The sequence below is a fragment of the Penicillium daleae genome, assembly GCF_028827525.1.
Source record: "Penicillium daleae strain IBT 16125 chromosome Unknown utg000002l_segment0_segment0, whole genome shotgun sequence".
Lineage (NCBI taxonomy): Eukaryota > Fungi > Ascomycota > Eurotiomycetes > Eurotiales > Aspergillaceae > Penicillium > Penicillium daleae.
Window position 1 is genome coordinate 6,777,321 of NW_026623150.1, and position 27,031 is coordinate 6,804,351.

The following is a 27,031-nucleotide window of genomic DNA, read 5'->3' on the forward strand; positions in this document are numbered from 1 at the left end:
TCCACGTCGAATGAAATAGTGTAGTGTTGAAGGGTAAAACTCCCTCTGCTCCCTCTATCGTCTCTGTCTCTGATTTAGTACCTAATGTTAACTACCAATTTGAGTCCTGATTGGAAGGAAATTGAACTTGTTGGCGACTCTTTTTCTACCAGAATTCTGTCTAGATCTGGTATAGAATATGATTTCATTAATATCACCGCAGATGATGATAACTCGAAGACGAGTACCAGCTATGAGCTCTGGAGAGACATCATAAAACGATGCGCTCGGAGATGGAGAGAGGCTGCATTTGAAAATCTCTGAGGGTCAAACGGCCAAATCGGTGATCTTGAGGCCCGAAAGCCACTCACCTGTAGGCCCCATGGTATGCTAATGACCTCACCACCCTTATCATACTTATGTAGTGGGTAATCTTAAAGACAACTCATATGGAAGCCTCAGAGCTTCCAATAGGACTGATCACCTTAGCTCGAGTTTCAATTGTTGAACCATTCTGCTGCAGCTTGGCTATGGTTGACTGAAACCAGCTGAGATTGAGGATCTTTTCTGTGCACTTCCAAGGGCCTCTATAGATTCCCACCAGTTTGAATTAAGGGAGCTTACTCAAGTCTCAAGCTAGTAGTAATGACCTGGCAAAAAGTGTTGTAGTAGCGCTCTTCATCCATACATCTTCTCATGGGCAATTTGTCAGAGTTCAATGTCCGGCGTAGCTGATGGTCTTCGCTGGTGTGATGAAGTGCCCATTCACGGAGTTCGTGATCTGGTAAATCAGATAGAAGCTGCAAAGCCTTTTAGAGGGTTGATTGAGACGGATTACATGTAACATATTCGATGTAACTAACAGTGGAATAATACTAGGGCAAGGGCGATGGTAACGCAAGGATTATTAATTATACCTCGATAGTTAGTAGTACCTACCTTCTCAAGGCCCGAACGTCTGGGTCAACCGTGTTATGGACAAATTGGCGAACGCCTCCGACCCGCCCATAGGTGTGATCGCAAATCGTTAAATTTCCCGCTCAGAAGTAATTATTTAGGACTTTTTAGAATTTCTTTTCGACATATACAGATGACGGAAATAGTTAACTACTGCTGGAAATCTTGATTATATAATCAAGGAGGATCAAAAAATAATAAAAAAGTTAAGCCTCCACGCGGGATTGAACCACGGACCTCTTGATTTCATAGAAATGTACAAGTCAAGCGCTCTACCACTGAGCTATAGAGGCAGATGTGATGAGTAGTGGCAACGTTTGTGTTATCATAAAGCCTTTGTATTAGAGCCGGATAGGTGATGGTCTACTCCTAATTATTATTTTCTAATGATGTACTCCGTACTTTCTCCCACTCATATCTAGCGAATATTTTGATATGTAGAAGCTTTTAAGTCGCTTTTATTATGTATGATACAAGTCTTTAGATTAAAATGTTTGCTAAAATGTAGATATTAGCGATGGTAATTGAATATAGATAGAGTATAATGGAACAATATATAATTGCTGTCTTTATCGGTGGATATCACGAGTCCCTGTACTCTTCGCGTAGAAACCGACATAGGGACAGAACACACCCTGCTAATTCAGTAGGGTAATCCTCATGTCTTCTCCCCGAGCCATACTCCATATCACGCTAAATCCACATTCCCTACCCAATAAGCCTTTCAACCACTGCTCACAACAATTCAAGAAATGACCGAACAGAGTCCCATCCCACTCGCACATTGGGCATCACTTTTCCCTCTGCACCGCCTCACCCCAGGTTTCGCACATGCTACCTGATCACTCCCCTCCTCCTTCGAAACCTCCCTAAACCAACCCATCTGCATCCGCCTCTCAAATTCCTCATCCGTCATTGCATCCACCTGCCCCGGCTGCACAGGCCCAACAAGCTTGGGGACATGGTATCCCTCAATCCAGTTCGCAACGGGGATGAGTAAACCCGAAAAGTCCCGGCGAACTTCTACTCGCGTGCTTGTTAGGTTCGCCAAGTACTTGCGCTTCTTCTTCGGAGGCATCGGGCTGCGGCTAGCAATGGGCTTGGCGAGTGGTGAAAGGGAGGTTTTGGAATTTGAAGGTCCCTTCCCAGCAGACTCCGAAGAAGAATTGCAGATACTCGGTCTGCTTGGAGATGAGCTTGGCTGCCTTGTCGGCGAGGTGAAGATTGACGGTGGGTGAGTATCTGAGAGTAGTGCAGATTCTGGTGACTCGGGTGCTGGCGAGGAGCGAGGTTGGTGTGTCTCTGGAGAGCTGTCTGAGATCGTGATGACCTCGCTGGCGGCTTTTGTGGCATCTTCTCGCCAGTCTGCGATCAGAATCTGGGCATGGTCGGAGATGGATAACCCATTTGAAGATGTGCAGAGGGGTTTCAGGACTACTGCACTGAGGGCATCGAGGACGTCCCTGGTGGCGCAGTGGTATATCTTTGCGAAGTTGCCGATGGGGAAGGTCTCCTGGATAACCATTGCCATGTCGGCGAAGAAGGCACCTGTAAAAGGACATTCGGCCAGAATAGAAGGTACCGCAGTCAAGGGGCTGCAGGTAATGTCGGCCTTTGGCTCCTTGCGCTGTGGCTCATTGGAAGAAGCACGGTCAACAGATCTTGCTCGCTTGTTGCTCCGGAGAGAGGAGATTGCCGGGGTATGGGTTGTCACTGGATTCATTCTACAGTCAGCTTCTCCGGGACTTGTAGACAGAGACCTAAGACCAGGATCGAGCATATATGATAGCATCTTCAGAGATGAAAGCTTGTAACTCACTCTTCGAAGAACTATTGCCTTCTCTTTGAGCTATTGCTATATCAAAGGAGTGAGTGAGTCTTGTTCTTTGATGGGAGTTTGAGGGTGGGTATGTACTTACCTGTCCTGCAGCTGCAAGTACGAAGATTAAAAGGAGGTGCGTGGAGGATGAAAGGAGGAAGAAAAGGAGTGATTGACCAAGAAGTGTGCTCTGAATTTAAACCCTTCCTGAGTCTCTAGACAGACAAATAACGTGGAGGTTTCCATAGTGTAGAACCGTTGCCTTTAAATGGACAGGTAGATGCAGGTACCAGATGTGGTCTGTCTATAGGTGCGAAGACAAGAGGCAGTCAATAGAGTATGCTGACTTATCCTTTAAATTAACTATGGGTAGCGAGCCAACATACATATAGAGTCAAGATAGGGGATAGATGGCGCTGCCTAGTGAGTGTTTCAGGGGGTATATGATGATAATAATGCTACTATGACAATGACAGTAGACCTATGGTAGATAACCATCACGTACTAGAGTAGTAGATATGTATGTCTTGTTCATCATCGAATAAGCCCATGTCCAATGACTATGCTACGGTAGAGTCCGAGCTCCTCCACTCGGAAGGAGCGGGCCATGGGCGTCATCGTGCTGTTGCACGCTCCTCCCACTCCACCCGATGGAGTTGAAAAGAGTCCACTAGTGGCTTTATCTTCCCCCATTATTGGACTCGATAATCTTTTGCCTCCAATTTGCCACTGCCTATTGCTGTACTCAAGATTTCTTCATAGCAGTGTAACAGTCTACCGTAGTCTAATTGAATGGGATCCTAGGAGTTACATAGTCGTGCATAACACGTATCTGCTGCTAGGACTGCCAGCCACAGGGATTTGCTGAAGGCCAGCCTGATAAGATGGAGATCGACAAGTCTGTACGCCTCCTCCGTGACTCCGTATGGGCTTTGGTCGATCTCCACCATCGGGATCGCCGCGGAAAACAAGATTGGAGCAGCTGAGTCATCCGCGCCGTATTGCCGTGAGAATCCCAAGGTTTACGAGACGTCCAGGCCGAAACTCAAAACTCCAGGAACCTTTTCTCAGTGTCGGGGGCATCTCACTCCATTTTTTCTCAATGGCCTAAGGGGGGGTGCATCATCGACCTCGTACCTGGACTGTTCATCGCGGGCTTGCTGTTTCGACCCTTATTCTGATTCAAATCCCCACCTCCCCCAGCCTCGCTCGGTTCTTGCCATTGCGACCACCCGACATGGATCCCATCGAGCCCGTAGAGGGCTCAACGGCCCCGGCTAGTGTTCCGGAGCAGTCTGAAGCATCGTCCTCGCGACCACAATTGGCGACGACTTCGCGCCCACGAGCCCCTTCAAACCGCACGCGCCGACCTAGCATCCGCCTGTCGCGCCTACCCTCCGTTTCCTCATTGGATACGGTCAACATCCAGCAACAACAACCGCAGACGCTTTCTGACAACCAACCCGGTCCTTCCCTTACCCGCCAGGTATCAGTGAGATCGCCCGTGCAGGAGGAGGATGAATCGTCGCAGGGTGGCCGGCGACGCAGCAACTCCGAACCGCGACCGGGACGATGGTCTTCTCCTCCTCAGAATGTTCTCACTCGAGTGGCAACACCTATGGGGTGCTTAACTGAAGAGTCCTCTCATCAAAGCCCAATGCCGGAATCCTCGCATGAGCTCACTGCCCAGCAAACAGCGGATGATCAACTTCAACCGCCACCGGCGGCACTCGCTCGTCCGGCATCGCGGAATGTGCTGCGCCGAACTAGTCAGGCGGCGTTGAACCGGTTCTCCCGCAATCGCGCATCGACAGTCAGCGGAGCGCCGCCAGCACTCGAGGCGACTAAAAAACAGCCAGTGAACGAATATGGATCTCACATAGTCGACGTGTTGGACGTGATTGGTAAGTCTTGCCGAACAGGACCGGAAGATAGAGTGCCAATTATCGTAACTAACAACATCACAATACTGATCAGATCCGGAGGTCTCGGCCTTATCCACCCTTACTAATGTGCAAAACTCACTGTTCATTCCTAATCTGGGCGGTTTCATCAATCGCATGCCCACCTACCAACTGTCGAGAGCGCCTCCGTCCGACGAAGAGCAGGGAACCTCTACAGATGAAGCAGTGTCATTGGAGGAAAGGCAAAAGAAAGAACGCCCGAAGATGGAGCAATTGCGCCCGTTTAGTAGCATGTCTTCTGTGCTTCAGGGTCCTCGATATGCTGTTCTACCCGATGGCCATGAGCTCGAGGGATGGACCAAGGAAGACTTTGCCGAATTGAATGATCATGTCCGGCATATGCTGCACTCCCGACGGTCCAAATTTAAGCGATCTATGAGGGGATTCGGCCAATATATACGAAGGCGTAAGTGACCCTTCAAATATGAGAAGCCAAGTCGTGAGACTGACGAATACTTCCAGCCCTGGGATTCCTTGTTACCCTCTATGCAACCCTCATTACCCTGTTCGGTCTTGCCTGGGTTCTCTTCTTGATTGGTATGATGCACCCATGATGCTTTTTGGAAATTGATATCGTGGGCCAGAACTCTAACATTTATCTTCCAGGTTGGATCAATGTCGGTGGAAGACAGCTCTATGTTATCAATGTTATTGACAACGTTCTTGTGGCACTATTCGCCATTATGGGTGACGGATTAGCCCCCTTCCGAGCTGTGGATACCTACCACATGATTTTCATTGCGCATTATACGATGCTGACCTGGAAGATCCGTGAGGAGCGGAAGTTGCCCAATCTCAAAGACAAGAACGATCTCCCTGCTCAGGAGGAAAAGAATGCCGATGTCGAAGATACCCCCCAGGAAGAAGAGTTTGAGTACTCCGTGCTCGATGCCCGCCAGCAACAGCGTCTGATGCACCACCAGGCAAAATTTGCCAAGTCACACACCTTTTATAAGCCGCATGAGACAGTCACCCACCACGCTTTCCCTCTGCGCATCCTCATCGCCATCGTCGTTCTCCTCGACTGCCACTCTCTGCTCCAGATAGCACTAGGCGCTTGTACTTGGAGTATGGAGACCCCAGGAGAGCGGCCCTTTGCACTGACTACCGTCATCCTGTGCTGCTCGATCACCTGCAACATTACTGGTGGTGTGCTGATCATGATTGGTGATCGGCGCACGCGCAAGAAGGATGTTGTGGAGCGTCTCTTCCGTCAAGAGCTGACCGAGGAAGCAATGAAGAAGATGGAGAAGAAAAAGGTCAAAGAGGAACGCAAGAGTATGCAGCTTGAACGTGAAGAGCGTAAGAGTATGCAGATCGACCGTGAAGGGCGCAAGAGTACGCAACTTGAACGGAAAGAGCGTACTAGTACGCATATCGACCGGCAAGAAGTCGAGCCCGAAACTCCGCAGACTGAACGCCCCGATCCATTTGCCAGCTCTTGATTGTTGCCGGTATGTCGATATACGACTTTGTCAGCCTACGACCGTCACGAACATCACGACGACGTATCTTGATACGCAAAAGATTCATGTCTTCCAGCCGACTGTACATCCTTCTTACTGACCTACCCCATCTACTACCCTGGTCCGCTACGTTTATATTCGGAACTTTGGCGTTTGTTTGGGTCTCGATTTGTTTTGAAGAGGTCAGGTATTCCATTTTTTATGAATTATTGCTTTGTAATAGCTTTTGGTTTTACTACCTTACGATTCTCATTCCCATCGATGGTTTATTGCTTCTTGTCCTAGCTGCCTATGCTGGATTGGAAGTTCTATGGCTGTCATTACTGTCCATTTGGGTTTGGAGCGTTATATTGCTCTTGCTTTTATCTGGCATTCAGCTTCATCGAATAGAGATCTTGCATTAATTGAACTGAATTGATCTATACAAGCTGCCACGCTTCACCCTATCTCCCTCTCTATACAATAGCAACCCCCCAAACTTCCAGACAAGGCGCAATGAGATTACCGACCTATCCCTTGTACAATCAACCAGCTTCGCCTCCTCTACTCAGTAAGGATCACACCCTCGCCCACCCACTTATCCCCACCCCCCTTCACAACCTCCCGATAAATCCACTCCCCAATCAAAGCCCGCCCAACCGTATACCCAACCTCAGGCTTCTTCTCCGTCCCAACCCTCAACTTCCTATACCCCGAGTCCGTCCCAGGCTCAGCAATCTTATGATCCCCACCAAGAATACTCGGCCGAACAATCACTACCCCCCCACACAACAAACTCTCCTTCTTCTCCTGCTCCCCAGCCAATAACCTCTCCATCTGCATCTTGTCCTTGTGCGGGATATCCAATGCCGCATACAAGGGCTTGAATAGCATAGGCACATCTTTGACGCCCTTCTTGATACCCGCGCCAGAAATAATCGTCACTCGCGGCGCGACGGCTGCAAAGTCGCTGAAAGAAGCGAATCGTTCCTTCGCGATGCGTCGCAGCGCACCGAGTAGTGCGGTAGTACTTTCCTCCGTGATATGCGGATTCGGAATACTAATGTGTGGAATTGTCGGGACACGCATGGGGATTTGATCGCAGGGTGATGCTTTGGTCATGACTAGTTCGCCTGTGCCCCCGATACCTGAGACGATGAGGGAGACGAGTGTTGTGCTGTGTTCATCTTCGGACACGATGAGTGTCTTCATGACTGTTTCGATGTCCCGCGCGTCACCTTGGACGATGCGTAGGTGTGTGTCCAGGATGTCTTGGGTTAGACCTGGTTGGGAGAGGAGTTGGGTTGTGAGTTTTTCTGGTGTGCGGGCTAGGGCGATGGCATCGTAGCCACTGCGGAGGGAGTAAGCTAGACAGGCGTTTGCGCAGCCCCCAGTGGCTCCGAGGAAGGCGATTGTTGTGGACATTTTTTGGGTTGAAAGTTGTGGATGGGTGTAGAAGGGGTTGGGGTGGTGAATTGCGAAGTATAGAGGGTGTTCGAGTATAGAGATGTAGTATTGATCTGGTTGGTATTTGTAAGGTAAGGTTGTTATATAACACTAAAGAAGTGATTAACAAAAGAACATCCATCCTAATGACATCGAGCCCTTTATATCCCCATCCGTTCTCATACACAGCCCTCATCCATACTCACCCGGACAGATGACAAACTCCCATCACCATCGAAATCCATCCACCCCCGAACCAGTCCAGCACCAATCCCGACAACTAAAAGCTAAGCTACAGCATTGGGCCCCCACTTGTGAGGCTTGACCCGGTAAGACTGATATACGCTTTTGGAAGATTCTGCGCCGCCTGCATGGCCCCCAAGCGGCGTCTCTGCAGTCAGTGCCACCGATCCTCTTCCAACGGATCGGTATTTGGCCTTTGACGCGCGCGTTTGGGTGGGTTAGGCCGAATCGGGTTAGAGTCGGGGGAATTGGGAGCCGGTGCGGAGGAACTTGAGATTCTCGAGGTTACTGGTCGGAGGTGTACAACATAAAGTATAGTTGTTGTAAATGGCAGAGGCTTTCATTTTATTGGAATATTTAGGCACTCTCGCAGATTTTCAATTCTGGGATGAAGTGATGAGAAGTTACCACGAAGGTTCTTTTCCACTTATGATACCGTTGACAACTTTCATCCTGATTGTCTAGAGATATAGTATCCCACGGGTGGCTGGATCTTAGATACACCTGGGGTCGCCATGGTAATCAAATCGCTACAGTTTCCATCTAGCCCTGGTAGTTCATTGAACTCAAGAAACTACAAAACCCTCAAATATAAATCTAAGTAGATAGTGAGATCGTCAAGTTGTCTACGGGCCATCGAAAGCTGATTTTGCGACGCCACGTGAGGTTTTTCTTGATTGGGCCAGCTGGAGACTTCGCCCGATGTCCAACAACACTTTGAATCATCTCAAATCACTACGAAACTCTGTCATAACATGATCGGACAAATGTGGCTTCTGCAATACTAATTAGCATAGCTTAATCCAAAACCCCGCGATGGAAGTCCCGGCTCATGACGAGTCGACCGCGCGACGGACGCAACAGCAGGTCCTACAAACAAGGGGTGTCCACCCTGCCCAGTCTCCTCGACCACAAACCTCACTTCCTCTTCTTACATATTTTCAGCATCTTTTACCCGATTCCTTTGCCAGGTCCTCAGTCCTTGGGATCAGATTCTATACTTCCACTCGGACCAACTAGAGTGGAGACATAACAAGGCTTACAGTGGACGCAGGATCCTTCCAGTTCAGGAACACAGACGATCCGTTACTACGAAGTGAGTAGAATGACTCTGTCCAGGGCGAGTCCTGTGTAGAATCTGTAGATTCTATCCGTCGCCCAGCGTTACCAAAGATATTTGCGAGTTGACCCGCTTAAATAGGGAGATTAATCTTTAATCAACCTATACCATCAAAATGCAGTTCTCTCTCAGCGCCATTTTCCTTGGCTTCGCCACCTTGGCTGTCGCTCTGCACGCCGACTAGTCCACCAGCGCCAATGGCCTCCGCTCCCAGTACGAGCACGAGGATGGCATCCGCTGGCACGTTCCCAGCGGCATGACCGTCAAGGAGGCCCAGTCCGAGTGTGGTGACCAGGCTCAGCTGTTTTGCTGCAACAAGGCCGCCTACGCTGGTGACACCACTGATGTCAACTCCGGTCTTGGTGGTGGCCTCCTCTCCAACCTGATCGGCTCTGACTCCGTTGCCGATGGTACTGGTATCTTCGACCAGTGCTCCAAGCTCGATGCTCAGCGTATGTTCCTCTTGATAAATGGTCAATTGAAAAAGCTAATAACCGCCCAGTCCACGTCGTCGCCGTTGCGCCCCTCCAGGACCTCATCAACCAGCGCTGCAAGCAGAACATTGCCTGCCGTGCCAACTCTCCCTCCGATGCCGTAAGTTCTCCAAATTGTTTCCTTCATGATCCAATTCTAACATCGATTCTAGAGCAACGAGCTCATTGGCGCTGGTCTGCCTTGCATTGCCCTTGGCTCCATTCTGTAAACGTGTGGTTTACGCCGTTGTCGCTGTTGGGGGGTTGGTTCTGGGGGTTTGAAGTTCGAGGCGTCCGGTGATATACACCCATTTTTTCCTTCTCAGTTTTTGTTTGTGAGATATGATTCCTCTATGACTTGAAATCATCGAGATAATTATTTCTCCGCCTAATACATAACGTGTCATTCTCAACACCCACTCCTTTTGTAATGTTTTTCTCGTAATTGCTTAGCAAGGTCTAGATCTGGCAGGGTTGCCAACTTGATCGACGGAGAACCCGAATAGTCTACCATTAGGTCGACATCACGCGGCATGTAACAGTCAGAATATTCGTAGGGGATTCAAGACGAAGCCTCCTGGATCGTCTGCTTCTGAGAATAACTTGAGGATCTTCGTGTGCCGAGCAAGGACTTGAATGCAGCAATCGACTTATTTCCATTATTCATTTTGTGTCTGAACACTAAGTTATTTTCAAACTGTTGTGCGGCTAACAGTTCAATTCTATCGCGCCAGTGGATAGACAGGCGACCAGTCTACTGCTTCTGCAGCCAGTCATCAATGGACTTGAGGTCCGCACCCCGGACCCGGTGCACTTCCTGACCGTCCTTCAACATGACGAAGGTGGGCATAGCAGTGATGTTGAACTGCTGAGCCAATCCCCTCATCTTATCCACATCGATCTGGAGGAACCGGACTTTCTCATACTTCTCACTGAACTCGCCGACCTTGGGGGCAACGGCCTTGCAAGGGCCGCACCAAGTCGCGTAGAAGTCAACAAGGACGGGGCCGGAGGAAATGAGGGCCTTGAAGATCACCTCGCTTTATACGTATACCCGTGTCAGCGACGTCTAGCTCATGTAACTGCTGGAGCGCACCCCCCTTCAATATGCGATAACTCACTTGTCGATGTTAGAGACCTTTCCGTGAGACATGATGGGTGTTGAAGCGGCGCTGCGGGACTGGTAGATGCGGAAAGCTAGTGACATGTCAGCCAAATAGTTATCGGAGTTGCGTTCACACAAGGGCCAATCATCTCATCGTGAAAATGCGACTTGACACCAAATGAGCTACACACAGGGACCCTTACCGATGAAGAGCGCAGTGATGATCAGCAGAGTCGAGAGCTCCATTGTGGGTTGCTCCGTGGAAGAAGTGCGGGCGGCTGTGGAGTCCGATTAGTTGTCCTGCACGTGACTAGGCATGAAGTATACACATGCAGATTTACAGCATTTTCAAGGCATTTTCACTCGCAGTGGATAAAATTTAGATTCAAATAGCTATAAAGCTTTGAGCCAGGTAAAAGACTCGTCCATGAATTTTGTAACAGATTCCGGACGGTCTGTTCCCGGCAGATCCCGATTCACTTGGAACCCCTTGCCAGCCAGGAGCCAGCCTATGCATCGATAGCTATCTCGATGACCTTCCATGTCAAACTTCGCAGGAGCTGAGACCATAGGAAGCGCGGGTGTAATTGTATCCTTGTCGTAAATGGCCTCCAATGTTAACATTTTCCATTCCCCATTGACCCTCTCCAACCTTGAAATAAATCGGGCATACGAGGCGCAGTCATATTCATGACCATCCATGCGGAACCGAGAGTTGATGCTCCCAGTAGATTCCGCAAGAGCCTTTACACGCTTGTCGTCGAAATGGATTTCCACGGGACAAATTGTGTGCGTCGAGCTTGCTCCTCCTTGAGCCATCTTTTCGGATCCAGAAACGAACCCATCTACGTCACCTTCGTACCTATTGAGAACCCGCAATTAGAAAATAGTCCAGAATAATTGTCAAATTCATGTACGAACCAGGTGATCTTAATTGCTGTTCTCGATACATCTGGGTGGTAAGAATTGCGGAGGTTTTGCCACTGAGCCGTATCTCTGTAGTATCTCTCTCGGGTGAGCAGCGACTTGATTCGCTGCTCGTCCAATTCTCGATCAAGGTCGTTGTTCATTTTATCGGGACGAGGAAAAATTCAATATATTCAATATTGAATCAGATCTTGACTGACCGGCAGATCCGGACTTCAGAAGCTTGATATACTTGGCCCACATCAAGTGGGACGCGGGACCTAATCAATCATGCGGAACCAAACAACCAGGTCCCACGGGGGAAGGAACCCGGGGTATACCCGACATCACTGAACAGACTTGACAGGAGACGGGGTACCTAAAACTATAGGTTGTAATGAGCACAGAGCGGGGGACGGTGCATTTATGATTTGAGAGACGCGATAGCCTCGTATTGAAGGCCCTCCCAGCGTGGATTGTTCTCGTTGTAACCATCCACCTAAAAAAACATTCAATTCCGATGATTCTGATTCTAGTCTGATTGTGATCAGTTCAGTAAGACAAGGTGGGATTCGGCCCAGCCTCTGCGTGCAATACAAATGTCTGCAGTTGCAGTTAAAAAAAGGTCTGAATTCAGAGACCAAGAAAGAGGTCCGACCAAATACGCTTAACTTGTTTTCTCTTTCATGTCTTCCGAAACGTCTTTCTAAATTGCTCATGATATGTCTGTTCATTTCATGTTATGGTATGACGACGAGATGATTTTGGAATTTTCTTCGGGGGAATACATTTATGGAATCCACTGGACAACCAATACCAGAACGTGAAGATTGAGTGTCAGGAGGTGCAGTACGGTCGTTTGCAATAGCCCTCTTTACTCGACCGGCACATTCTAAATACGAAAGATATCAGCCCACAAAACCTAACCTAGGGGTATGTCCGCTGACCTTCAAGGACAATGTAAAGATTTTACGAGTAGCTCTCAAATACTCAAAAGGCAATGGATGGACATGCTTCATCACAAATCCAAAGTTTAAAACTTGCGCGTCGTGCGTCGTGACAGCCCTATATTGTCACCTTAAGCTCTCCTGACCCCAGCCAAGCAGCAATTTGGACGATGTCAAGAATAAAGGAGCGGGGCAAACAGGAAATTTTTAGAAATTAAATGCAAAGTTATCGGTCATATGTATTGAGAATTTAATCCGATTGGACTTGCTTGAAAGGGCTAGCATTCCTGATGATGAACGGGATATGTGTGGCGCGTCGTCGGTATGTAGACCAACGTTGAAACCTGGAGAGGGGCATATATACTCTCAGGAGCAATTCTTTGCAGGAAAAGCAGCAGCTCTGTTGGAAATTGACACAGAAGAAAAATGTTCAAACACCTCAGAATGCGGTCTACCGACGAAGAATCAGAGAAAAGTCTCGTCACCAGCTCTCCTCCCTTAAACGATGTCTGCCCAACAGCAGAAACCAAATCAAATTCGACCGCAGCTATGCTCCGTCTATCCTTATGGGTATCTTTTGCAGCATGGATCGCCAACTTTGACAACGGCTACACCGGCACTATCTTGATCATGCCATCCTACCGAAAAGCCTTTGGGACATGTCGCGAGATCTTGAATCCAACCACAGGCCAAATCAGTGAGCACTGCTCAATAACACCCCTCCAACAATCTCTCATCAGCCTGAACTACATGTTCATTGGACTCGGAGGTGGTCTGTCAGCCCTGACAGGCAGATATACCGGCCGCCGTGGTGCGATCCAAATCGGATGTGGACTTGCAATCATCGGAGCAGCTGGAATGTTGGGCACTGGCAATGGTTCACCGAAAACCTTCTTACACTACATGGTGAGCAAATGCATCAGTGCCATTGGCATTGGACAACTCATCTCTGCATCCCTAGCCTACGGCTCCGAGTGCATCGTTGCCAGCAAGCGCGGCCTCGCGCTGGGACTATACAACGTCGGCCTGGCACTGGGCAACCTTGCCTCAGCTGCTGTCTGTGCAGGATCCGCACGTCTCGAACCGGGCAATAATTGGCAATGGAAAACGCCTATCCTAGCACAGATCCCGCTGGGAATTCTTCTCGGCGCGGGCATCCTGATGTTCCCCGAGTCACCGCGATGGATCCTGAATAACGACGAAAACAGGGAAGAAGAAGCCCGCAGGGCATTCAGTATCTTGTATCGCATTCCTGCTGATTCACTCGAGATCACTGCCCAGATTGAGGATGTCAAGGCGCATATCAAGGCTGACCGAGTCAATGCTGCCGCTTCATCTTGGTACGAGATTTACACGAGAAATCATTTCCGGCGGACGTGGACTTCGGCGTTGATTATGATCGGGCTTTCGATTACCGGGATTCAATTTGTTCAGCCGTATGCGACGACATTCCTCAAGGGTGTCGGTATCAGTGATCCCTATCTCATCAATGTGATCATCGGTCTTTGCATTCTCGGTGGATCAGGATTTGGTCCCTTTATAGTGGAGTATGGAGGGCGTCGATTTGCTGTTCTCACTGGGTACAGCGCTATGGCTGTTTGCATGTTGGTCCTGTCTTCGGTCAGCACTGCACTCGGAGCAGATGAAGTCTCGAAGATTGTCGTTGTCGTTTTGCTTTGCTTATGGTCGTTCGTATTCGGAGGAACTATTGCGCCGAGTGCAGGTCTTGCATCCGTGGAGATGCACAGCGTAAGGCTTCGAACGTATGGACAGGCGCACACAACCGTCCTCTACGGCATCTTCTCTTTCGGTGCAACTTTCTGGACCCCGTACATGTTGGACGCAGACCATGGGAACATGGGTCCCAACGTGGGATATTTCTACGCGGCCGTGACAGTGGTTATTGGAGTGCTGGTCTGGTTCTTGGTGCCCGAGACTGCTAGTTTGACTCTGGAGCAGATTGATGATGTCTTCAACTCGGGCATCCGGCCCTGGAAGACTTCCATGACAGCGAACAGAGCCATGGCCCGGGCAAAGGCTCAGCAATTAGCGGCGGAGTAGGCATGGTCGTGACTAGGAGGAAGAACTTACAGAACAGTGTTGAAGATCAAGTTGTGCTGTACATAACGTTCCTCATTGAAGAAACTTACAAGATATCAAGGAACAAACCCATGATTGTGGACAATGAATGTATCTATATACGCTATTTGAAACGCGCTTGACGTATAAACACCCGCATTGACACAACAACAGCGAAGAGAAGAAGGCACATTGCACGCAGAACGCTCAGATGTTGCCCGATGGAAAAGTACAGGAACACGCAAGGGCTTGTTTTCAGAGGAGACTGTACACAGGAGAACCCACACAGCAGGCAGGGAAAAAGAAGTGACTGTTTCGAAAATCACACAAGGAAATGTTGAAAAACGTCGGCGTGGATCAGCCGGGATGGACAAAGTAGTTGGCGTTCATATACATGAAGAGAACTTGTTCGCGAATCTGACCACTTGAATGTAATCAGGCATGGGGTGTGAATGAGTGACTGTCGATAGGTATTGAGGTGAATGAGAGTGATGGGAGTCATCAGTAGCCCAAGGAGCTAGAGTGTTGTGACTCCCCGGAAAAAACCAAGAGGAGAGAGGGAGAAGGTATGTGATGGAAAGAGTGGAGGCTGCAGTGGGGGTGGTTTCAGAAGTATGCGGGCGGGTGGGACAGGAGACAAAGTTGGTGAGGAACGGTAGATGGGAAGTTGGTGAAGAGCTAAAGCTCGCTTCGAACGGGCTCTCCAGGAGGCATTCGCTCCGCCTTGCGGTTGCTCATCATCTGCTCGAGAGTGTCAAGACGCTGACGTGTGGTCCGAATAGCGTGATCCATTTCCCGATCAGAAACCTGCTCCTCGCGTAGCCGGGCAATGAGATCACGCTCGTCTGCTGGGCTGACTCGGGGGCTTCGACGGCTTGCATCGGCGTCTGGTGCGCCATGGTGAAGGACTGGGAACGCCATTCCATCCATACCTACTCGGTCCTCCAACCAGTTCCACAGCTCGCTCTCCTCACGTCGCCACATTTCTTCATATGCAGCGAGCCGCTGAGGAAGGCTGAGCCCGGTGAAACCCACATCGTGGCCGAGTCTGGATGAAGTAGATGGAGATCGGAAGAATGCCATATAGAGCAAAATTCCCACAAATAGAATGGCAAAGTTTCCACTCCATAGGGGCTTGAGCATGCTAGTCACTGGCTCGAGTAGAGGGCGAACCGGTTCAAACAGACCCCAGGATTCCGTCTTGCTCGAGGTGGTATCCGCAGCTGCGTTCGAAGAGGCACCCGCGGCCTCATCGCTGGACGCAGCATCGCCCTTCTTACGGCGACCTTTGCCCTTGCCGGCGCCATTGGTACGACCGCGAGGGACAACGCCGACCTTAAGAGCCTTCACAAGCTCGGTGCCGAAGGTGGTTTGACCGTCGATCGCGCCCTTCTCAATAGGCCCTTTCAGCCAGCTCTTGCCTGTCCACTCAATGTTACAGGTCATCAAGAAGCGGGTTTGGTTACCGGCGGCCCAGGTGAAAAGGTACTTGGTTTTTGTGGCGAAAACATTGCCGCTAGGCACGTCGGGGGTTTGAGTACTCAGAGTGACGAGGACGGCCTTCTCCAAATCCAAAAAGTCCAGGTTCTCAGTACTAATGCACTTGGTTTGCTTGGGACCAATAGAGCCAGAAAGGGGTTTGATATAGGAGTATTTCCTAATCCGGCTTTCATTGGTCAGGCCTTTTGCAGTACCTTCAAACTGCAATTCGCCTGATTTTTGGTTTTCCACGAGGAACTTTGTGATGAATTCGCCAGATGCTGGACCGAAGACAAGAGAGTAGACCTTTCCGAGCGGCGCTGGAATGATCTCATCCTTGATGACCTTTTCGTACTGCCCGTCGGCCTCGGTGTATTCGGTGGGTGCATGCATTGCTGGACCAGGGAAGTTAGCTTCCTTAGAGGCACCCGCCTTGTCGCCATTCTTCCCCTCGCCGTTCCCATTTGCTCCAGCGGGTGGCGCCGTCGCGTTGGCTAGCAGACCCGAGGTTTGACGGCTTAACCCAGATCGAGCTGGTAGTGACCTCTCGCTCGCATTGGCACTGGGTCCAGCTTCGAAGAAGCTATCAGCATTGTCGCCTTCTTCATCCTCGTCGTAAATCTCATCCTCGTCAGAGGTGTCGCTTTCTGAGTCGCATTCTCCCACCTTCTCAGTCTTGTCACCAGTTCCATTGGTTACCCGCGTCCCGTTGACAGAGCTCTTGAGAGATGGATGATTGATTTTCCAGATGTTGACCATAAGATCATAGGTCGACTCGCGACTAAGTAAACTTCGGAAGGTATGGCGAGCATGTAGAGTTTGAATAGCAATTGCGTTAGGGAAGACCATCGCCGTATTCTCTTTCTCGATAGCCACAATCTCATCGAAGCTGATAACCAGAGTAGTCACCCATCCAAGAATGTTGCTAGAGAAACAGATATGACCCTCAGAGATGTAGATGCGACCAGCAAGGATAATCTCACGTTGCAAAGCGCAGCTGTAGTCCTCGATCAAATAGTCATCCTCGGGGACGCTTCGGAACAACTGATGGAAATCCCTGTTGCGCTTCTTGCTCGCAACGGCAAAGCCCGTTAGGCGAGGCACACTGGTATTAACACCAGGGATACCGAGGGCCAGGGCATTGACACCAATTGCACCAATTGTTGAAGCCGTTGCCCCAGAAGAGCCTCGGTGGCGGCGAGCAAGTCTACTGCGCACACTACCACTCCGCTTGATACCGCCGCTGCCAATGTCCCCGTCCAAAACGCTGCCACTGGGAGGGGTTTGATCACCAGTCATTGTGCCTTCCTTTGGCAAAGACACTGTCGACTGGAGATCCAGAACATCGTCACTAGGAGCACCGATTGCAGAGGACTCGAGCTTTTCGTAGGCCATGTTGACAGCACGGGCCGCCCGTACATCTTCAAGCTTCGCTGCCTCTTCATCCCGCTGATATACAGCGGTATTCTTCCGCCTATCCACTGGTGTTGCTGGCTTTGTGACGACCGCGCCGTCGGCAGAGGAAACCACATCGCCAGACGCGGCGTCGATACCCAAATGGCTGAAGTTCAAGTCTCCAGTGCCAAGAGTCTCCACCGTAGATGGTTTTTGTTCTTCACCTTTCTTGGCTGCGTCTGAAGCTTGATCAGTCTCGTCTGCCGGGGAGTTGTCGACGCTGGGAATCGGAGCCTGAGAGATCGTACGGCTCCTTTGCTGAGAATTGAGTGTGTTACTCAGCGAAGTTGCCGCATTCTGGGCCACGGAGAAAACAGATGAGAAGAAGCCGCTTTGCTGATTCGATCCACTCTTTGGGGACTTGCTCTCTTCCAAGGGGCTCAGTGCAGAGACCGATGTAGACAGCTTGCTAGGACCGTGTGCCGCGGAGGCAGATCGAACCCTCCGGTGTGATATCATGTTGCCAGAGGGGCTCACTGTGATGCCGGCTTCCGCCCCCGACAATGAATTGCGGGACTTGATAGACTCGGGCGAATCTGTTATGATTTCCGACATAACCTGAGGAATGGGTGGATGGTACTCCGTGGGTGTTGGAGGTGTGACCGTAGTTGCCGGCGCCGGAATCGCGGTACGTGGAGGGGTGTTTGGTAACGGACTCGCCTCTAATGATTTTTCACGAGGCTTATCCTCTGTCAGATCGGTGCGAATAGCGAGAGGTAATGGCGGGGGCGCCTCCGGTGTTGCCTGGGCCCGTTTGGCAGATAGACTGCTCCGTCGACTGCTAAAAAAGCTTCGCCCACTTCGACTGCCGTTTGATTTGGCTGAAGCATCATCATTCCCGTTCGCGTTTTTCTTATCCGACGAGCTAAAAGCATCCTTGAACCGTCTCCCGGGCGAGCTACTGCGGCGGCTGCTGCTGCTTGTATCCGCTGGAACATCCAGCGTCATGCTCGACCGGGTCCCTGGTCTCGAGGAGTTATCGAGAGGCTCACTAGGAGTGTAGTCGGACCCAGGCGCACTTGGGCCGCTGACCGCAGATTCGATATCCGCTTGCGTTGATTCCGTGTCTCCAGCATCAACTGAAGTTGTTTTTATGAGCGGGGAGGAGGAGGTATAGAAACCCGTATGGGAGTTGTGAGAGGTAAGCGGCGGAGTTCTATACAAAGAAGGGATTAGTTTCAATTGTATGAAGACCTAGGAGTAACACCTAAATTGCGTACCGCTCCGGTTCAGAATCATCGGTCAAGAGATTGATGACCTCGCCTTCCGGCATGATCGAGCTGGCGTTGGATGACGGGACGCCGGAATTGCTATTGCGAGATTCATTGGACCGGCTTGGCTGGAGGTCCTCTTCCGTGACAACGGCTGGTACCGGCTGTGCATCGGCTAATGCATCACCGTTGTTGTTCTTCTTCTTCCGTCGCCGACGCGAGCTGATGAGCTTGGAGAAACCGCTGGAGCCAGCCTTTGCGGAGTCGGGAGCTTCACCTCCTTGAGTTTTGGGTCGCTCGTTAGAATCGACCGAAGAGCCACCATTGCTTCGACCGGAGCTATCCATTGCTTCGGACTCTGTTGAGACCGTCCAGGCGCGGCGCGACCTGCTACCACTGCCTTTGAGGCTGGAGGATTCGGAATCCGCCATGTCATCCAAGGCACGGAGTAATAGGCCCGGGCGGGCAATGCAGAGAGAATGGGGAGTCGCGGGTCAGTTTCACCACATGAGGGAGTGGTGAGCGTGTAGCGAATCCCCGGGGGGACAACAGTCTAATAGCGAGAGAAGAGCATAAGGAGCGCCAGCAACATAAGAAGTGCAAAGGACCGAGAAAGAGATCTCCTGGTGGTGGGTTGTTCCACTTGAGGGAGGAGCAGCTCCGTCTGGGCCTTCTTCGGGTCAGCCACTTTGGTCAGGTGTCGTCAGGCAGTCGATTAAGTTACCGCGGTGTATCACCGTTACGCCCGTACGGACGGGCCCAAGTAGACATCGTCTTCACTTGCAACACTCTATGTGTTACAGACTTCTTCATCCTACATCTGACTCAGATGCCCTTTGAACCGGTCATTGGCTACCTCGTTGTAACTACGTCATTGGACCAGACTGGCCACTGCGCTCCCATGTGTCTGACGTATGGCTTGTAGTCTCCACCGTCCAGAATGCGGGATGTGACGCCTGTGGCCGGCCGATGCTGCGTTCAGCAGCCAACAAGGTCATTGTGGTCAATGGATACGACCTTGGATCTAGATTAGAAAAGTATATCTGATCAAATGTTACCCCCAAAGGGAATCTGACAGAGGAGACCTCTAGTTGACTGGGACATACCAGCTTATGTGTACACTCCCACTACTTGTACAGTAGAGTATGTACGAAATTGTGTATGCTCAATACCGTTACTTTACCACTGTCGTACTTTCGTATTCCCACTTTCTCCGCATCAGCTCTTCCTCACTCCTCCCATGGCGTCACTGTTGCTTGCCTTGCCCTCTCCACCACGACATCGCCACAACCCCCCAGCCCTAATCAAGGAATGCCTTATGACTCCGCGGCCTATGCACCACCTCTGACTCTCCCACCATGGAGGTTGCACCGCTGACCTTGGTAAGATCGGGATTCCCCCCACTCATCCTGCTCCCATCTTGTAGGCAACGGGCCCTAAACAGATCTAGGCCCACACCCACGCACGTAATGCCGTCCTCGAAACCCGCAAGTCCAACCCCGTCGCCGCCAGCGAGGAGCATGATTTAGCAGCCGGTGAGTTCGCGACCGTAGCCCAGAGCACTTCTGACCAAGAGGTACGTTGAGGATGCCCTGCCCCCAAGCAAACCAGTCGAGTACTGACTTACTCGGCCTCAAGGCCCTGCGTACACTGCGGCTCCTCGAACACCACCACAAGAAGCTAGCCGAGATCTTAAGATTCCAACATGAGCACCCTGCCAGTGCAGCTAATGGAGCAGCGTCCGCCGCGTCCCCGATAAACGCCTCCGCTCAGTCTTCGGCAACAGAGACGCGGGCCGCAAAGACCGCAAGCCAGGATGCCCAAAGCCAACCTCCGAGACTGCCAGGGAACCCTCGGTTGCCAAGTCGAGAGTCTTCTTCTATCGCTAGTAATCTAGCGTCTGCGCGAGGCATACCGGCCCACCCTCGCCGCGGATCCCCAGTGTCGCCGACTCTTTCCACACAGCAAGCCGGGGCGAAGATGACCGATGGACCGTCAAGAATTGGAACAGGAGAGTCAAGACCGCGAGAGGCGTCGATGAAGAACCAGAATAGCCGCACACCAAGACAGCCCTGGTCTCCGCCATTGCCCAGTCCCACTGATATCACGTCTCAGCAAGTCGTGCCTTCGGAGGGTGCCGAGTCAACTCCTTCAAAAGGTCAAACTTCAACTACGGAGGATTCGTTCCAACGCTTTTACTCAACATTTGAAGGTCTGATCTCAAAAATTTCTGTACCTTTATCGTTTGCAGGACTTCCTCTGGGAACGGAAGATTCGTCAAAGACGGCACCAGCCAGTCGAAAATCCCCCGCAGAGACCAAGCTTGACCGCCATCATGCCACTTCAGACCGCAAGTCTACCTTCCAGGAGCCAGACGTGAACCGGCTCTTTTCGAGGGCAGCTCTGCGCTCAATCCATGACATGCCCGGAACCGGGCCTGGAAACCCGGCCGAGTCTTTCTATGTTGTTCCCACCACCGGGGGCACGATGTCATATGCGGGAATTCTATCTCGGGCCGAGAAAGAGGCGCGTCGAAATAGCTTTGAAGACGGCGAGGATGACTTTGTAGATGCGCGAGAAACCCCATCAACTCCCGAGATGCGACAGAGTATCGGCAATACTTCGCGGGCATCACGCCGTGGTGTATCGGATAAACTCACGACCTTGCAGAACCCAAAGACCTTGGAAGAACTGCAGATGGAGAATCAGGCACTGAAGCAACTATCAGATACTCTTTCAAAACGTCTACACATGTGGGAGGTCAATGCACAGTCATCATCCATGGCGCTACAGCAGTCTCTAAGAGCAATGCATCACCATAACTCTGGAGCGTCAGAGTATTATACTCATGGCTCCCCTGCCGTATCCCCTACTGCAACTCTCACCACGGCACCCGCGGCTTCGGATGCAGATGCCCGAGTTAAAGAGCTGGAGGACCTCGTCCGTCGCGGTGAGCGGGAGCTGGAAAGAGTTGGCCGAGAAAACGACAAACTCAATAAAGTCCTTGGACGGTATCGGGATCGATGGGAAAAATTGAAGGAGGGCGCGAAGACAAGACGTGCAGAAGGTCGCTCAGCGGACGGGCAAAGTAATCCGACCACACCGGTAGTGGGTAGTAAGAAAGCTGATCTACCTCCCTCGCCGCAGCCGGGGAATACACCAGGCAAAGCGGTTCCTAGGAGGGGGTCTGGATCAGAGCCCGAAGGACTGGAAAATGAGGGTACCTGAAGTATACGAATCGTTACCACCACTCATGTCTTTATCGTTGGATTTGACTAGGAAAACTCCTTATGCCACACGCTACCAACCACTCGATGTAGTATATCCCATTGCACATGTGCATATGTAACCCATTGCCTTCCCTGGATCTTTTCAAACCAGGTCGTCGAATGGGATCTAAAATTCCATATTTAGCTTGAGAACCAGATCGGGGAGAACTTCTTACGGCCGCAACAGGTGCAGATTCTTCTTTGCTCGTATGGAACTGTACCATAATGGATTTCGGCCATTGATTTTCTCTGTCCAATTGAACAGGCTTTGACCAGCGTCAATTTCCTTACTACAATAGGTCGTGATCATCTTAACTTTAAATTATGAGCTCTAAGTTCGAATGCCCGAGGAAATGTCCGAGCGGGTCACTGGACTTATTTCAGCCCTCATGCCTCCAGTATTACTGGGATCACCTTTTGTACCCAGCTGGAGCCATCTAGCGTGCTAGACGATTCCGGCGCTTCCAAGGTTGTGCAAGCCACTCTTAAAGGACAGTGAGTTGCAGTATTTTGAGCTATTCTGGCTTCCTTGGATCTTGGGTTTTAGGGGCTATAGGTTTATGTGGCTACCGTACAGTATGGGTCTTATTAGAAGCCCCGTTGTATTGAGTGCCGGAGATTACCAGAAGACAACCTTCCCTGCGAATGCCACTGTATATAAGAGAGACAAGATGAGTGGAAAAGTCGATATTGACCTGAAATAGAACCAGTCGAGGTTAGTTGGTAGTCCATGCCCTGTAGATTGTAAATATTCTTGCCGGCGCTCCCGAGAGGCTGGAAGACTCCACGTGAAGGTGGAAGCCCAGCTTGCAGCTACTGCACATATGTCATGATGATCGCTATAGTTGCCCAATTTTCTTACGGATCAATGAATAGTGGAAACTTCGGTAGCTGGCTCCAAAGTACGGTGAACGAGGCCACGTCGATTGCGCGTCATTCGCCTAGTGGCTTATTTAGTGATGGACGACACTGTTCGCTTCCGAGAAGCTACAGAACCTAGCTTGTAATTATGTATAGTTTATTATGCACCGATACTAATGGCAAGGAAATATGCAGCTATAGATCATTACCATAGGGCAGATTCTATGTTTATCGAAGCTCGTAGCATTGTAAGTGATGAGACCCAGACCCCACGATGCGGAGTCCACGAGCCCGCGTACGTCATGAGTAAGCCACGTCCTGACATGGTTGTTTATTTTGGAAACTAGTAGGTAAGTACATTTCTCCTGAAGTGCAGAAAGTAGTGGACTGTTCCATTTCACTGTTGATTCAAGGCGTAGATATTTGCACATTTAATTGAGGTCTTGTAGATCTCGAATTGCGGCTCAAGGCCGGCATAGCCAAGAATCTTAGCAGCAGAGGTTTTTTTCGCCACTTCAGCTCAGCCTAAAAAAAGCCAATCCGCTATTACAATTTACGGCAATTTGAGCCACTCCGTGCCTGGAACTTTATTTTAGTGCCATGTGGCTTAGATGGCTGAGATGATATCGTTTTCGCGATTGATACTAAATCTGGTCAAAGATTCGAGTCGACTTTGGGGGCAATTGTGATATCCCAAGCATACTAAAAAACAGTTACAATTTTCATGCACAGGATCCTAGATCCTATTTTCCCATCGTCTTTCTTGGTCAAATCCAATCCTACTTCCTCGGGTCTTCATGTGGGGCTCGGATCCTTTTCCAACGATTCGGCGCAACGTCTCCCCACTACCATTACGACGCATCCGATGGTACACGGCCGAGGACTCAGCCCATATCATAGGCCGGTCAATCTATTTTGATGAGAGTAGAACAGGAAAGCAGGATTGACGATCCCCAGGGCCAGGCACTTCGTGATGGTTTTTTCACTGGTCAAGTGGATGAGTGGAGCTTGTAAGGCAGCTGTCCACGCTAAAATCTCTGCTAACCGATTAACCGATCTTGATTGTCGATGAAGAAAAGTTGGATAGACTAAGACAATCCCAGAGACCCTGTACCAGAAGAAAGTTCTCTTGTTCGCCACCGCGATTGGAGTTCACTCTATCTTCGCAATTATAATTTCGCAGTTATACTGCCAATGCTGGGGGTCGTGTTGGAAAACTAGCCCCTCAGGCCTCGGCGGCCTACCCGCTAGAGACCGCGAACTAGAGTATGATGCGCACCGTTGATCCACAACAGACGACTACAGTATACCTAGTAGAAAAAAAGTTATTAATGGCTACGCTATAGCGTGAACTGGTCTGTCAATGATCAAGTGCGTTTCATATTCACGCGATGCCCCCACTAGCCTCCGTTTGGGAAGGTAGAAAAGTCTTGTCACCAATCCACCGTATCCACAAGGTTCACCATCCGGAGCAACGTGCATGAACAGGATCGGTTTCATGCACAGAAATTCCGTCATCTCATCCCAGTATGGCCCGAAAAGATGACAGGTACCGCGTTCCTGTGAAATTTAAGTAATTCGGTTCGTGGGATTGGAGCTGTGAGCTCGGAGCCTTTAGACCCTTCAGGGCATATCTGCGGCCATCCAGATCGAGGTTCAGGACGAGAATGGGGCATAAACACCGTGTTGAGATCCACTTCCCTAGGCTAGTATTTTGCCTGTATGTACTCCGTAGAGCAGACAGGTTTTTATAGAATATTCAGGTTTCCCATCTCTGGCCCCGATCCCAATTTCACGTTCTTTTTCTCTGGCAATGACCGTTGTCGTCCGTTCTTTTAACTGATTATTGTCCCTATCATCCTTTCATTTCACTAAGCCCCTCATTTTATGCATTATACTCTCTAAATGTCGACCAAGAGGAATGCTCGGCATTCCATTGTGGAGGATGTGCCTATCCCAAGGCCACTCCTGGCAACGGCCAAGTTCGATTCGCCCTGGGAACAGACAAAATGGGAGAAGTCTCTTCCTAGAAACAACCGTGTCCCATATAATCTGGCCGCAGCGGCAAGCCAGAAGCAACAGGGAGGTCTGAGTAGATCTTTCAGTCTCTCTACCCGGAGGGTTCAAAGGCCCGCTCCCGTATCACGGCCACAGACTAATCCTCCAGAATTGCAAGGTAATTATACTCAAGAGACTCACAGCATGAAACGCGATATCTAACTTTTACTTCTCAGTGTGGGAAGAAGCCAGAACACCTACCCTTTTAACGCCGCCATTGCAATCGCCATCCGGACTCTCTGAAAAGGAACCAATTACACCAATCAAAAATGCAGCCCTCAGTCCGACACAAATGAGCAGGGTTAGCTCTCGCACCCAGCATAGTCGCCAGAGTAGCATGCACGATGCATACGAGAAAGCCAAAACAAGAGGGGTGGTTTTGCATCGCAAGCATTGGGTGCGAGTGATGTTCGAATATGCCATTTATACGCTCCTTCTTCTGTTCGTCTACTTTGTCTTGATCGGCATGCCACTCTGGAAAGGTGCCGTTTGGTGGCTATATTGGGTTGTCGCGCATAAGTTTGTTATTCAGGGAGGATATGCCATTACAATTGGCCTTGCTGCTCTGTAAGCACAACCATATCCTCCTTGTGCGCACCGAGAAGTCTAACCACCGATATAGTTACGCTTTCCTTCCCCTTTTAATCTTGTTCGAAAAAGACCCTCCACAAAAAGACGAGATGTCAGATCTGGATCTCGAGAAAAGAGCTGAAAACGCCAAAATAACTGCTCTATTGATCCCATGCTACAAATCCGCCAACATCATCGGCCCAACATTGAAGGCGGCCTTGGAAATTTTCCCACCAGAGAATATTTTTGTCATCGCCAATGGCAATTCTGAAACACCACTGGACAACACCGAGGAGGTTTGCGCACCTTATGGAGTCAACCATCTCTGGGTACCTATCGGGTCTAAGATTGTTGCTCAATTTGCTGGTTGCTACGCTGCCAAGGGATTTGAAAATGTTCTTCTAATCGACGACGACTGCGCCTTGCCTCCCAACTTCCCTATCGTCAGTGATCGGCTCAAGGGTAAAGTCAAGTGTATTGGATATACGATCAAGAGTGTGGGCCCAAACTCATCAAAAGGCACTTACTGTCAGCAAGCGCAAGATTTGGAGTACAAAATGTCCGGCCTCCAGCGAGCGTTCTTTGGCAAACTTGGAAGTGCAACCTTTCCTCACGGAGCCATTTCAATTTGGAATACGGAGTTCTTGAAGCAGACTTTCCATGAGCATCCTGGATTCTCCGTCTCAGAAGATTGGTTCTTTGGAGATAGTTGTCGTCGTCTTGGAGGACGCATCACTATGTGTTCTTCGGTGTTCGTGGAGACCGAAACCCCGTCTTCGGTTTTCTTTAGTGGCAGTGGCAGTCGTGGAGGCTTCGGCGAGATGACGATCTTCTCGCAGCGATTCAAGCGCTGGAATTTCTTCTTTGTCGTTGGCATGTACTATGACATGAAATATATCCTGACGAGCTGGAAGCTGGGATGGTGGGAAATCGGGGCCAAGCTTTGCGTTTTCCAAGAGGTGAGATACTTACCAATAACAACCACCAACAGACAGAGAAGTCCTAACAACATCTCACAGGTTTATGAGACTCTCATTTATCTCCTCGCTCCATTCGTTCTGCCCATCTCATTTATCGTCCGTCCCGGATTCTGCGGCATGCTCCTCGGCGTCACCATTGCCATGTACATCATCAACGTCATCATCTTCAACGAGATCCACCTCCGTCTGAAGAAAGAGCGCATCAACTGGATTGTCATGATCTTCTACTACACCTTCTACAAGATCGCTCTGACATTCATTAACGTCTTCAGCTGCTACTGGTCACTGTACAAATACGCCCGTTACTTCGCCAAGCGCCATCCCAAGGTCATCGAGGACCAACAAGCGATCGAAGTTGTTCTCAGCTTGGAGCAAGACACAGACTCTGATTTTGAGGAAGTTACATTGCCAGTGGCAGCTCCAGGTCTGGACGCGACGACGCGCGCATCGAAGCGGTTGACGTTGACAAGAGTCGAGCCTGACCACCAAGAGCCTGGGTGGCTATTGACCGACGAGACGACTACCTCCTACCAACGCAATTCGTGGAACAAACGCATGTCCTGGATATAAAACATACTTATTTTGCATAAAATCGGCGTTTAATGGGATCATATAGACAGCGCTCAAATAATTATTTCTGAATTTCACGCAAAATATTTACTTGA

At 50.2% G+C, this 27,031-nt stretch overlaps 9 protein-coding genes across 9 annotated transcripts; 5 read left to right on the forward strand and 4 right to left on the reverse strand.

Moving 5' to 3' along the window:
- Window positions 1–1,681: 1,681 nt before the first annotated feature.
- On the reverse strand, window positions 1,682–2,659 carry N7458_003322 (uncharacterized protein; the record flags this gene model as incomplete). The annotated part of the gene is made up of 1 exon (XM_056906705.1): window positions 1,682–2,659. The coding sequence occupies one exon, from the start codon at window positions 2,657–2,659 to the stop codon at window positions 1,682–1,684; it is 978 nt and encodes a 325-aa protein (XP_056770812.1).
- A 1,333-nt stretch (window positions 2,660–3,992) lies between these two features.
- Window positions 3,993–6,164, forward strand: N7458_003323 (DUF2985 domain-containing protein; the record flags this gene model as incomplete). Its single annotated transcript, XM_056906706.1, has 4 exons — window positions 3,993–4,659; window positions 4,733–5,125; window positions 5,182–5,256; window positions 5,326–6,164. The coding sequence occupies 4 exons, from the start codon at window positions 3,993–3,995 to the stop codon at window positions 6,162–6,164; spliced, it is 1,974 nt and encodes a 657-aa protein (XP_056770813.1).
- Window positions 6,165–6,728: 564 nt separating this feature from the next.
- N7458_003324 (uncharacterized protein) lies at window positions 6,729–7,589 on the reverse strand (the record flags this gene model as incomplete). The annotated part of the gene is made up of 1 exon (XM_056906707.1): window positions 6,729–7,589. The coding sequence occupies one exon, from the start codon at window positions 7,587–7,589 to the stop codon at window positions 6,729–6,731; it is 861 nt and encodes a 286-aa protein (XP_056770814.1).
- A 1,640-nt stretch (window positions 7,590–9,229) lies between these two features.
- On the forward strand, window positions 9,230–9,676 carry N7458_003325 (Hydrophobin; the record flags this gene model as incomplete). The annotated part of the gene is made up of 3 exons (XM_056906708.1): window positions 9,230–9,425; window positions 9,476–9,567; window positions 9,620–9,676. The coding sequence occupies 3 exons, from the start codon at window positions 9,230–9,232 to the stop codon at window positions 9,674–9,676; spliced, it is 345 nt and encodes a 114-aa protein (XP_056770815.1).
- A 524-nt stretch (window positions 9,677–10,200) lies between these two features.
- Window positions 10,201–10,797, reverse strand: N7458_003326 (thioredoxin family protein; the record flags this gene model as incomplete). Its single annotated transcript, XM_056906709.1, has 3 exons — window positions 10,201–10,486; window positions 10,568–10,643; window positions 10,743–10,797. 3 exons carry the CDS (start codon window positions 10,795–10,797, stop codon window positions 10,201–10,203), a joined length of 417 nt encoding a protein of 138 aa, XP_056770816.1.
- A 2,051-nt stretch (window positions 10,798–12,848) lies between these two features.
- On the forward strand, window positions 12,849–14,465 carry N7458_003327 (uncharacterized protein; the record flags this gene model as incomplete). The annotated part of the gene is made up of 1 exon (XM_056906710.1): window positions 12,849–14,465. One exon carries the CDS (start codon window positions 12,849–12,851, stop codon window positions 14,463–14,465), a length of 1,617 nt encoding a protein of 538 aa, XP_056770817.1.
- Window positions 14,466–15,161: 696 nt separating this feature from the next.
- N7458_003328 (GRAM and VASt domain-containing protein) lies at window positions 15,162–19,059 on the reverse strand (the record flags this gene model as incomplete). Its single annotated transcript, XM_056906711.1, has 2 exons — window positions 15,162–18,573; window positions 18,638–19,059. The coding sequence occupies 2 exons, from the start codon at window positions 19,057–19,059 to the stop codon at window positions 15,162–15,164; spliced, it is 3,834 nt and encodes a 1,277-aa protein (XP_056770818.1).
- Window positions 19,060–19,986: 927 nt separating this feature from the next.
- Window positions 19,987–21,856, forward strand: N7458_003329 (uncharacterized protein; the record flags this gene model as incomplete). Its single annotated transcript, XM_056906712.1, has 3 exons — window positions 19,987–20,010; window positions 20,079–20,204; window positions 20,267–21,856. 3 exons carry the CDS (start codon window positions 19,987–19,989, stop codon window positions 21,854–21,856), a joined length of 1,740 nt encoding a protein of 579 aa, XP_056770819.1.
- Window positions 21,857–24,663: 2,807 nt separating this feature from the next.
- On the forward strand, window positions 24,664–26,936 carry N7458_003330 (uncharacterized protein; the record flags this gene model as incomplete). The annotated part of the gene is made up of 4 exons (XM_056906713.1): window positions 24,664–24,934; window positions 24,993–25,383; window positions 25,439–26,345; window positions 26,406–26,936. 4 exons carry the CDS (start codon window positions 24,664–24,666, stop codon window positions 26,934–26,936), a joined length of 2,100 nt encoding a protein of 699 aa, XP_056770820.1.
- Between the last annotated feature and the right edge of the window lie 95 nt (window positions 26,937–27,031).